Genomic DNA, 11867 nt, shown 5'->3' with positions numbered 1-11867 from the left:
GACATTTTATAGAAAGAGAATGACACCACTATTACAAAGTCCGTCGACAATGGCAATCTCAAAAGGTCTGGGGCCGTATGTATCAAGCGCCTCAGAGCACTGACCTAGGATCAGGTCCCCCTGACAAGATAATCTTATTCATTGTGATCAAAAAGGCAGAACTGATCCTAAATCAGCACTCCAAGTCTGAGACATTTGACACGTAGGGCCCCAATACTTCCAATAGGTGGCAGTATTGTACAAACCATCCCCAAAGACATATCATTGTGTTGCTCGATCACAATTCATTCGATTGACTGTCTCCATTGAGGATCTTGTTTAAAATCACTCAGTAACTCTCAGCAGGGCTGTGGAGCTCTGAAGGCATTAGATCGATGGCAGGAATTCATCATTCAAATTTCAGTGTAAATAAAATAAAATGGCCGCCTCACCTTTCCCTGCTCCTCTTCCTCTGTGCCTGGCAGTGGTAGCAGTGCTCCAGCAGGGTTCTCGGGGGACAGCGGCTGCAGCTCCTGGCTGGGGCACCGCGACTGAGGCGTCCGCTGAGCCATCTGCTCGGAAAGAGTCCGGGTCTTTCCGTCTTGGGATAGGCCCAGGAATTTCTCGCGGGCGCTGAAGAAGTCGATGCTGTCCGTTCCGAGGTTGGAGGACGTAGTGACGCATGTGGCGTCGATGGGGTTAGCGAGGATAGTGTCTGTGTCGCCGCAGGGGTTGTTGTTGTCATCATTGGCGTAGGGTCCTAAAGACCCAGGCGTTGTTGGGGTGAGAGGGCTCACGGCCATGGGGATCCCTGGGGACATCATACTGACACTGTCCCCCCTCTCGCTCAGCGGGTCTGACAGGGAGCGTCCCAGGGTGTCCGAGTCGTCGCTGGACTCCAGGGTGTCCTGAGATACGACCTCGGAGCTGCTGTGGTCAGGCAGATCCAGGGTCAGCTCTACACTCTGGGATTTCTGTTTAGGCACAGGACTGGACAACTGTGTGCTCAAACCTAGATGGAGGGGTTTGGCCAGTGGCTGGGGGAAGGGAGAAGGAGGGAGGATATGCAGTGAGGGAGGAGGATGGGGGACGGCGGTGATTGGCACAGTCACGGCCACCCCCGCCAGAGCAGAGTTGTCCGTTCTCTCCTCAGGCACCACCGTGACCGCCCGTGGGAGGAAGGAGTCCTGGCGGGGTCCTCGCCCTCGAGAAAAGAGTCTCTCCCGAGAGTCACACAGACCGTTGGAGGCTGGCGGACCAGGAGAGTGGGAGAGTGAGCGGGTGAGTCGGACGGGCTCCGACTGTGTGTCTGAGATGTGGGAGCCCTTGGACTTGTTGTCGGGGTCATTGGCAGCACCAAGCGCCTGGAGCAGGAAGTGTTGCAGGGAGGGCGTGGGGCCATTGTTGTTGTTGTTGTTGTGTGGGTCCGAGAGGCCCAGGGTGTGGCTGGGTGGGCCCGTCTTACACAGCGGAGACTCGTGGCGCTCTGAGAGGTCGCTGTCCGAGTGGGAGCGCCACAACTTGTTATGCCTCTGTTTACTACGGAGAAAGGAGGAGGAAAGGTGTCTGTGTGAGAGCTGTGTGTGGGGCCCAAAATGTGAGAGCTGTGTGTGGGGCCCAAAATATGAGAGCTGTGTGTGTGTGTGTGTGTGTGTGTGTGTGTGTGTGTGTGTGTGTCTACCTGGCCAGCAGGATACCCTGGTACTCCTCCAGCTGCTTCATGAAGGAGGGGTTGGGCTTGGTGACGCCGCGGCGCTCCTTGACGTAGTCGAAGGCCCTCTCCAGGTCCCAGCCGTACTCCTTCATGGCGTAAGCGATCACCGTGGAGGCCGAGCGACTCACACCCATCTTACAGTGGACCAGGCACTTAGCCCCTGCTTTCCTAATAGGGGAACACAGGGCACGGGTTAGAGGGAGTGAAGAGGACAAAGGCAGAGATGCAGAAGACAAACTGATTATGATATACAGTATTGTATATTGTATTGATATAGTGTCATATGGTTATGGTATAGAACCTTCAACCTCAACTTTGGACCTCAAAGCCAGTTCTACTGCTTGTTGCCCTCTAATCAGGGACTGATTTAGACCTGGGACAACAGGTGGGTGCAATTAATTCAGGTAGAACAGAAAGCCAGCAGGCTCCGGACCTCGTAGGTTAAGAGTTGAATACCGCTGTTATAGATAATTCAGAATGTCATAAATATAACAGTGCTAAAAACAAAAATACAAAAAAATTATACTTAACAAAAAAAGTTGTAAATTGAAAGAGAATCCCCTGAAACCTATTTAATAATACTACATTTTCTTTGACAGACGGCTTTCAAGACACTCAAGGACACCTAATGAAGTGCATCAAATCAGAGCTCTTACCTGGCCTTGGTGATGAACTTGTAGGTGTCGTTCCAGTACTCCAACAGGTTGGTGGCCTCCTCGTCGTACACGCGGATGTTGTGGTACTCAAAAACGCCTGGGAAGAAGTTGTCGATCTCCCGCGTCACATTGAGGATGTACCTCACACTGAAGGAGTGAAACTGAGAACGTCACTCGCTGGAACTTCAACTACGTATTGAAACTGTGCTGCAACTATCACAGCAACCAACAGTCTGACATGATGATAGACAAGTCAGAATGGTCTCTTACCCGCTAGTCTGCAGCTCTTCCAAGTTTGAAGCGTTCCACTCAGAGCCCTGGATACAAAAACAGAATTAAAGTCAAACTCGACAGAATCTTACAGATATCAGCAGACAGACAAACAGGCAGAAAAAGGGACAAAAAGAGAAAGGCGACATAAAAGTAGTGCACTATATAGGGAATAGGGTGCCAGTCCTTGTCTAAAGTAGTGCACTATATAGGGAATAGGGTGCCAGTCCTTGTCTAAAGTAGTGCACTATATAGGGAATAGGGGCCATGCAGTCCTTGACTGTGTTCTTACCAGGTAAACATGGTCAAAGATCTCTGTGGGGCTGTCCATCTGACCCAGGATGACGATCATCTCGTTGTCAATAAACTCCTTGAACTCCCGAAGGTTGCACACCATCTGCATCTCCAGCTCTGTGCGAATCTGAAGAACCAGTAGAGAACCCGTAGAGAACCCATTAGAACTAGAGGTCGATCGATTAATTGGAATGGCTGATTAATTAAGGCCGATTACAAGTTTTCATAACAAATCATAAAAATAAAAACACTTTATTTAACTAGGCAAGTCAGTTAAAAACACATACTTATTTTCAATGACGGCCTAGGAACGGTGGGTTCTGTCATTCTGCCCCTGAACAAGGCAGTTGACCCACCGTTCCTTAACCTTGTCAGCTCAGGGATTCAATCTTGCAACCTTACAGTTAACTAGTCCAACGCTCTAACCACCTGCACTCCACGAGGAGCCTGCCTGTTACGTGAATTCAGTAAGAAGCCAAGGTAAGTTGTTAACTAGCATTAAACTTATCTTATAAAAAACAATCATAATCACTAGTCATAACTACACATGGTTGATGATATTACTAGTTTATCTAGAGCGTCCTGCGTTGCATATAATCGATGCGGTGCGCATTCGAGAAAAAGAATGTGTACCTAACCATAAACATCAATGCCTTTCTTAACCTCCCTAGGGTAGGGGGCAGCATTCGGAATTTTGGATGAATAGCATGCCCAAATTAAACGGCCTGCTACCCGGGCCCAGAAGATATGATATGCATATAACTGGTGGATTTGGATAGAAAACATTCTAAAGTTTCCAAAATTGTTAAAATAGTGTCTGAGTATAACAGAACTGATTTAGCAGGCGAAAACCTGAGAAAAATCCATTCAGGAAGTAGTTTTTTGTTTTGTAGTTTTGCCATTACAGTATCCATTGACTTAGGACTCCATTTGCAGTTCCTATGCCTTCCACTAGATGTCAACAGTCTTTAGAAATCGTTTCAGGCTTGTATTCTTATAAATGAGGGAGTAAGACCAGTCTGAACGAGTGGACCCTAACGTGATGCAGAGTTTTCAGGCGCATGTGCATTTCTTGTTTACCTTTTATATTGATGACGTTATTGTCCGGTTGAAATATTATAGATCATTTAGGCTAAAAAACAACCTGAGGATTGAATATAAACATCGTTTGACATGTTTCTATGAACTTTACGGATACAATTTGGATTTTCTGTCTGTTTTGACTGAGTTTGAGCCTGTGGATTACTGAAGAAAACGCGCTAACAAAACAGAGGTTTTTGGATATAAAGAGACTTCATCGAACAAAAGGAATATTTATTGAGAAAATTAATAAATATATACATTTAATCTCTATTTCTGAGTTTTGTAACGCTTCTGCTTGGCTGGTTACTGTTTGTAATAATTTGTCAACTGGGCTGTTCCGGGCTAGGTATATTCTGGGCTAGGTATGCTTTCACCGAAAAGCATTTTATAAATATGACACTGTGGTTGGTTTAACAAGAAGTTAATCTTTAAACCCATGTAAAATATGTTTTGTTTTCTGAATTTTTATAATGAGCATTTCTGTAATTGAATTTGGCGCTCTGCAACCTCACTGGATGTTGGCCAGATGGGACGCTAGCGTCCCACATACCCTAGAGAGGTTAAAATTAATACACAAGTATATATTTTTAAACCTGCATATTTAGTTAATATTGCCTGCTAACATTAATTTATTTTAACTAAGGAAATTGTGTCACTTCTCTTGCACAGAGTCTGGGTATATGCAGCAGTTTGGGCCGCCTGGCTCGTTGCGAACTGTGTGAAGACTATTTCTTCCTAACAAAGACAGCCAACTTCGCCAAACGGGGGATGATTTAACAAAAGCGCATTAGCGGAAAGAAAAGCAATCGTTGCACGACTGTACCCAAGCACAAACATCAATGCCTTTCTTAAAATCAATACACAGAAGTATATATTTATAAACCTGCATAATTAGCTAAAATAAATCCAGGTTAGCGGGCAATATTAACCAGGTGAAATTGTGTCACTTCTCTTGCGTTCATTGCACGCAGAGTCAGGATATATGCAACAGTTTGGGCCGCCTGGCTCGTTGCGAACTAATTTGCCAGAATTTTACACAAATATGACATAACATTGAAGGTTGTGCAATGTAACAGCAATATTTAGACTTATGGATGCCACCCGTTAGATAAAATACGGAACGGTTCCGTATTTCAGTGAAAGAATAAAAGTTTTGTTTTCAAGATGATAGTTTCCAGATTCGACCATATTAATGACCTAAGGCTCGTATTTCTGTGTGTTATGTTATAATTAAGTCTATGATTTGATAGAGCAGTCTGACTGAGCGATGGTAGGCACCAGCAGGCTCGTAAGCATTCATTCAAACAGCACTTTTGTGTGTTTTGCCAGCATCTCTTCACTGTGCTTCAAGCACTGAGCTGTTTGTGACTTCAAGCCTATCAACTCCCGAGATTAGGCTGGTGTAACCGATGTGAAATGGCTAGGTAGTTAGTGGGGTGCGCGCTAATAGCGTTTCAAACGTCACTCAGACTTGGAGTGGTTGTTCCCCTTGCTCTGTATGGGTAACGCTGCTTCGAGGGTGTCTGTTGTCAATTTGTGAGGCGAGGAGAGGGACGGAAGCTATACTGTTACACTGGCAATACTAAAGTGCCTATAAGAACATCCAATAGTCAAAGGTATATCAAATACAAATGGTATAGCGATAAATATTCCTATAATAACTACAACCTAAAACTTCTTACCTGGGAATATTGAAGACTCATGTTAAAAGGAACCACCTGCTTTCATATGTTCTCATGTTCTGAGCAAGGAACTTAAATGTTAGCTTTTTTACATCGCACATATTGCCCTTTTACTTTCTTCTCCAACACTTTGTTTTTGCATTATTTAAACCAAATTGAACATGTTTCATAATTTTTTGAGGCTAAATTGATTTTATTGATGCATTATATTAAGTTAAAATAAGTTTTCATTCAGTATTGTTGTAATTGTCATTATTACATAAAATAATTATATATATATATATGTATTTAAAATCGGCCGATTAATCAGTATCGGCTTTTTTTGGTCCTCCAACAAATCGGTAACGGTGTTGAAAAATCATAACCGGTCGACCTCTAATTAGAACCAGTAGAGAACCAGTAGAACCAGTAGAGAACTATTAGAACCAGTAGAGAACCCAGTAGAGAACCCAGTAATGGTGTGTGTGACAAGGTCTTCAACCCACCTCTTTGGAGGTGACATTCTCCAGGTCTTTCTGCATCATGATCTCTCTGAGGCGAGTCTTGATCAACCTCTCCGTGCGCTCCCTCTCTGTGGGCCTGTGGGTACAAAAAACACCCTCAGTACACCTCAAGACACAACCCTTAGTCTACCTCGGAGAGTTGTGGGGGACTCTCTTGCCCAGAAGAGCTTCACACAACACTAAATGTGACTAGTGAGGAATACACTAAAGCCACTAAGTGCCTCTGGTTTGACAAGAGCAAAGAGTCTCCACATCATACAAAACCACAGAACTCAGTTGAAGTCTAGGTTGTTCTTGTTATAATGACGAGTCCCTGCCCTCGTCTCTCTCCAACTGCATCTAGAGGACACATTTAGCCACTTGTGCAGCGCTACGGGCAACATGCCCTGATTAGGTCCCTTGAGACCCTCTTCTGTTCTCTCCCCCCCCCCCCCCCCCCCTCTCCTACCAAATCACCTCTCTTCACAATTCACATCGCAATGTAGGTGAGTAGCTATGCTCCCACAACAGTCAGCATGATTGTGCAGCAGCAGGAGTGTGTTGGGACTTTGTGTTGTTGTCCCAGTCTGATGAACCGTCATGCTTATTATTATGTTGCGTCCTTATTGGAACATCGGAAAGAGCCAGGGGCAGCTTGTTTATAGAAACAAAGACTTGATTGGCCTCTTGAGGAAAGGGTTTGGGGACCTTGAAACATGTTGCATCTTCCAAGAGACCGAGCTACTGCCGGGGTTAGGTTACTGGCTATGTCAGAGGTGCCTGACCTCTGACATAACACTCACCCACGTGCCAATGAACACAAGGGTAGGGGTCGATTTCATTTAAACTCAATTCAGGAAGTAAACTCGGAATTGGAATCCATTGGCGTATCAGTTGAACACCTGAATTGAAATGGAATTGACCCCAACACACTACAGTTTTAAGCACTACAGTGTATGCAATTGCACACGTTCAACCTATACACACACATATTTGCGGGTGACAAATGTGTGTAAAATCCTCCACCTCAGAGTGAGCCCTCAACAGTGAATAAAATTAATGTGCAAAGAGCAAAGGCAAATATGATGTGCGTCTGTCAGACAGGTCTCTCACCTTCGGCAGTGACCCCAACAAGGTTGACTAACACTCGCATTGTCTGCCTTCAAGTGTGTGTGTGCAAAGTACTCAAGCTTAACCAGGGTGTGTGTGCGTGCACGTCTTTCCACTGTACCTGCATGGCTAGGCTTAAGGCTGCAGAGGCTTTACCTCTCCTTATCTCTCCAGTAAAATACCTTTCAAACGGTTTGGTTTTGACCTCTTAAAATGTCTTCCAACATGTCGAGTGCTATTATTTCTACTCAATGACCCCTCCATCCATCCTCTCCTTCGCTACGACTGCCCTCGGCCACCTGCTTCCATCCGTCTGCCCGCTCGTCTACCTATCTGTCTAGCAACTCTTTCCATGCATAACTAAAGCGGTCACGGAGAGGGGGCTATTTCCGACTGCTGGCATGCAAGCAGAGTTCTGGCGTTATAGACAGCCCCCCACTAAACGAGCAGGCACACGTGACCGCGTCTGGGTGGGGAATTTCCCCTGCTAATACAGACCTCGCTGAGCTGCATCCTCCTGCTACAGCAGATTGATACCTCGGTCATGACAAGGTAATGCTCAGAGCTCTGTGCGTGTGACTCTGGTCTCTAAGGCAAAGGTCGCAGGGGGTCTTGAGAAGTCTGCCTGAAGCTGGGTGTTGTGGCAACAAGGGAAGCAGATGACACTGCACTGGTAATTGGGCAATGTTGTTTTCTGTCGGAGAGAAGTCCATGTGACTTACCCAACACAAGACTTTCCCAGTTGCTTAATATGTGAGTGAGTGAGTGAGTGAGTGAGTGAGTGAGTGAGTGAGAGAGACTAGCTGGTGCACTCACACGTCGGTGAAGAGGATGGGCGAGTCGGCGCGGTGGGACTGGACGTCCTGCATGGCGTTCCACTCGTTGATGCAGACCTGGTCAGAGGAGACCTGGCTCTGATAGTAGCTGACCCAGGTCAGGAACAGGCTGCCGGGGTAGTAGTTGTGACAGCGGGCCACCTCGCACGCCTTGTGGAGCGACTGCAGGGCGGACCTGGGGGGGCACAGGGGGAGGTGAAGAGGTAAGAAGAGGAGGAAGGAGAGAACGGGAGAAAGAAACATGAATAACAGGATAAACCAACAGATAAAAGAGGGGACAAGTCAAAAAAGAGAGGGGGATGAGATGACAGGAGAGAAAGGAGGAGCGCTCACCACATGGCCTGGACAGAGACCGGTTTGAAGACATGGACCCTGTTGACCGTGGACACACTGAAGCCCCTACAGAGACAAACAGACAGGTTGTGTGACAGTCCCACTGGGCAGAAGAACTACAGTAAATGCAGGGAGGAGGAAACAGGTGACGTATCGCTCTTCTTACCCGTCTCCGTCCAAGTGGATCAGTGTGTCGCTCCACAGGGGTAGAACCAGCCCCATTGTGCATGAGCTGCAGGAGGAGACAGCTGTTAAAGAGGTTACACACACACCTCCAAAAGAGGTGGGTCTCTAACACACTCAATGCATGGAGTGTTACTAACTACTAACCTGTCTGAGGAGCCAAAGTCCAGGCCCAGCACCACGCTCTCCTCTGTGTCCTGTCTCCCATTGGTGGACACCACCACCATGTAACGCGTGCACTGAGGCTGAGCGTACGCACTCTCCAGGCGCACAGCCTTATGGGAAGACGAGAGAGAGGGAGGGAGGGTGAATAATATCCTCTGGTCAATCAGTCTGCATTTGGAAGTATTCATCAGAATAGTCCTAGACTCATTTGTCTGCCATGTGAGTGAAACATCTTGAATTTGACATTTGCGACGAGACGTACCAGGCGGATGTTGTCTTCTGGCCGCAGCACGGTGAACATGGTCTGCAGGTGCTGCTGGAGGTCACCTGGGGAAGGAGAAACAGATCAGTACACATTGCACGCCATCTGCTCCTACTCATGACTCTTCTGGGTGAAGTTAGTCCACATTATGCAGACATACAAAAATGACCGTGTGTCTGATTAAACACTTCCAGAAACTCCAAAATGTAGCTCAGATAAACATTTACATTCAAATGCAGCCGAAGTAACAGAAAATGTCTGACACTTGAGAGCGTTTTCCCACACTTAAGGGCCAAAAGGACATTCGTCAGGGAAAACAAGCCAGACAGTGGGATGTACCAGCCCTAGATAACAGAGTTGGTGAAAAACTACTAGAAAACCCAGCAGAGCAAAGAGTAGCCTTCCCACAAGTACACATACTTACAACAATTATCTCTGCCCTTGAGCACGAGGACACTGGTATGGAAAAACACACGCCTAAAAACACACGCCTAAATAGCAACTCTATGGCAAAGCAATGTGCAGTCAGTGGCCCACCGGTGTCATTTTGTAACAGCTATGGGGTCAATTGAACTGGACAGCTTTGCTCTGCTCTGGTGACTTAAACAACAGAACTGGACAGTGTTGGTTCCCTCAACACTGTAGAATGCCTGCTGCATTCCAATGATAAGCAGTACTATGGTTTGGCCTCATGTTGGGGCAGTGTCAGTTTCCCACGAGTCTGTGTTGAGAATTGAGGTGTGTTCAGCAGGACAACGTTGTGGAACATTTCTATGTTGTAAAGAGCTGAACAGACAGGCTTCTCTGACATGTGAAGTAAAGAATCATGTTGGTTCTATTTGGGACATCTGCAACGTTCCACAATGTTTGCCTAATGAACTCACCCCTGTCCTATGGCTGTCTGTTTGTTGGTTGATTTGTTGTTAGTCAGTCAGTGGGAGGGCATACCTGTGTGTTTGTTCCACTGCTGGCTGATGCGGGGTGCCGAGGAAGGGGAGGAGCCATTTCCCCGAGGGAGGAAGACAGCGGCGCCCTTCACCGTCAGGAAGCTCTCACTGATGCTGATTGGAGAGAAAACACAGGGTCACAGAGGGGCCAGAGACCTATGCTAACAGAACGGTCCCGGGCTAGAGGTTCACACACACACACACACAGCCTCATTCTTCATAAGCCAATCTGAAGAACAACAGCAGCATGTGATCCAGGCGGCTACATCTCATAGACAGAGCCACGTGCACTCCAACATTCCCCTCTGGCCAGGCCGCATCCCCCTAACAGCTGGAGGCTAGGGGGTAGAGCCGAGGGTCAGTTAGAGGCCCCCCCCACACACACACACACACAAACTGGCTCAGACGGAGAAGAGCTCCCACTGTGGGAGCTCATGTACGGGATCACACCTCTCTCCGTGGTACCACATAGTCAAAATAACTATAGTACCCAGCACACCATCACCACACTAGAACAAGTGGAGAGGTCACGTGATCTACAGGGGATACTAGCTGATGGATATGGTGTGTGTGTGTACGTACATGAGCGTGTAGCCTATATCTCCACAGCACAGAACATATACTCTACAGAATCTCACACGGTGGCACACTGACCTTAGCGCTTCTCATTAGAGGGCGAGGAGACCTACTGAAGACTAAAAAAGTGGCAGGTGACTGTTTTTGTAGCCTAGGCCTGAATCAATGTACCTCATTGACCCCCATGTGAAGTGTGTCTTGAGCTGCTACTAGGGTAAACCTTCTGTAACAACCCTGCCCTGAGTTCTGCTCAATATCCACACCATCAAATCTAGCATGGGTTGACTGGGCGGCACAGAGTCAGTACCATCCGTCTGTGTCCTCCGGTCTTTCCTCACAAACAGACGCGGGATGGGGAAATGAGCAACGATGAGCCGAATAGCAGAAGCATGGGGGAGACGTGCAAAGAGACGCTGTGCAATCTGAGGAGTGGGGGGGACACGCCTGGACCAGAATAAGAAAGAAAACAAACAAAGCGAGTGAGAGAGCGAGAGAAAACTCAGATGGGTTGAGTTCATTTCCCATCCTGACCCACTCAACCCCAACCCAGCTGTTTCCTCCTACTTCACAATCCCTCTCTTTCTTCATACCCCTCGCTCTCTCTCACTTTCTTCATACCTCTCTCACTTCCTCTTTCTTCATACCCCACTCTCTGTTTGACTCAACTTCTCTCCCCTGCTGTACAGCTGTGTCTAATCATGTTTGAACCATGGTGTGTAGCACACGCCCACACAGGGCAGGAAGGAGGAGAGCAGCACCTCACATGGTGTGTACAGTATATGTGAGTGAGAGTATAGGATTCACCTTGTGTTTTCAGCTACTAGACACTTGAAAACGATGAGTAGCTTTCAGAAACAGACAGGACAGAGCCCCAGCAGACAGACAGGACAGAGCCCCAGACAGACAGACAGGACAGAGCCCCAGCAGACAGACAGGACAGAGCCCCAGCAGACAGACAGGACAGAGCCCCAGCAGACAGACAGGACAGAGCCCCAGCAGACAGACAGGACAGAGCCCCAGCAGACAGACAGGACAGAGCCCCAGCAGACAGACAGGACAGAGCCCCAGCAGACAGACAGGACAGAGCCCCAGCAGACAGACAGGACAGAGCCCCAGCAGACAGACAGGACAGAGCCCCAGCAGACAGACAGGACAGAGCCCCAGCAGACAGACAGGACAGAGCCCCAGCAGACAGACAGGACAGAGCCCCAGCAGACAGACAGGACAGAGCCCCAGCAGACAGACAGGACAGAGCCCCAGCAGACAGACAGGACAGAGCCCCAGCAGACAGACAG

General features: G+C 47.6%; 1 protein-coding gene across 2 annotated transcripts in view; it reads right to left on the bottom strand.

Annotated features, from left to right (window-relative positions):
• Positions 1 to 11867, bottom strand: part of LOC109905517 (protein phosphatase Slingshot homolog 2) — a 37368-nt gene that overhangs the window by 2051 nt on the left and 23450 nt on the right. For both annotated transcript variants that reach the window (XM_031790571.1, XM_031790570.1), the window contains 12 exons: positions 9998 to 10110; positions 9050 to 9114; positions 8770 to 8897; positions 8606 to 8671; positions 8440 to 8505; positions 8087 to 8281; positions 6164 to 6257; positions 2912 to 3040; positions 2620 to 2666; positions 2350 to 2496; positions 1661 to 1861; positions 432 to 1518 (listed from right to left, as the gene is read on the bottom strand). In XM_031790571.1, coding sequence (XP_031646431.1) covers positions 432 to 1518; positions 1661 to 1861; positions 2350 to 2496; positions 2620 to 2666; positions 2912 to 3040; positions 6164 to 6257; positions 8087 to 8281; positions 8440 to 8505; positions 8606 to 8671; positions 8770 to 8897; positions 9050 to 9114; positions 9998 to 10110 — 2338 coding nt within the window. The remainder of the gene's footprint in view (positions 1 to 431; positions 1519 to 1660; positions 1862 to 2349; positions 2497 to 2619; positions 2667 to 2911; positions 3041 to 6163; positions 6258 to 8086; positions 8282 to 8439; positions 8506 to 8605; positions 8672 to 8769; positions 8898 to 9049; positions 9115 to 9997; positions 10111 to 11867) is intronic.

The sequence above is a fragment of the Oncorhynchus kisutch genome, linkage group LG15 (genome assembly GCF_002021735.2).
Source record: "Oncorhynchus kisutch isolate 150728-3 linkage group LG15, Okis_V2, whole genome shotgun sequence".
Taxonomy (NCBI): Eukaryota; Metazoa; Chordata; class Actinopteri; order Salmoniformes; family Salmonidae; genus Oncorhynchus; species Oncorhynchus kisutch.
Note: the sequence above shows the minus strand (reverse complement) of the source record. Positions and strands in the feature narration are given on the sequence as shown.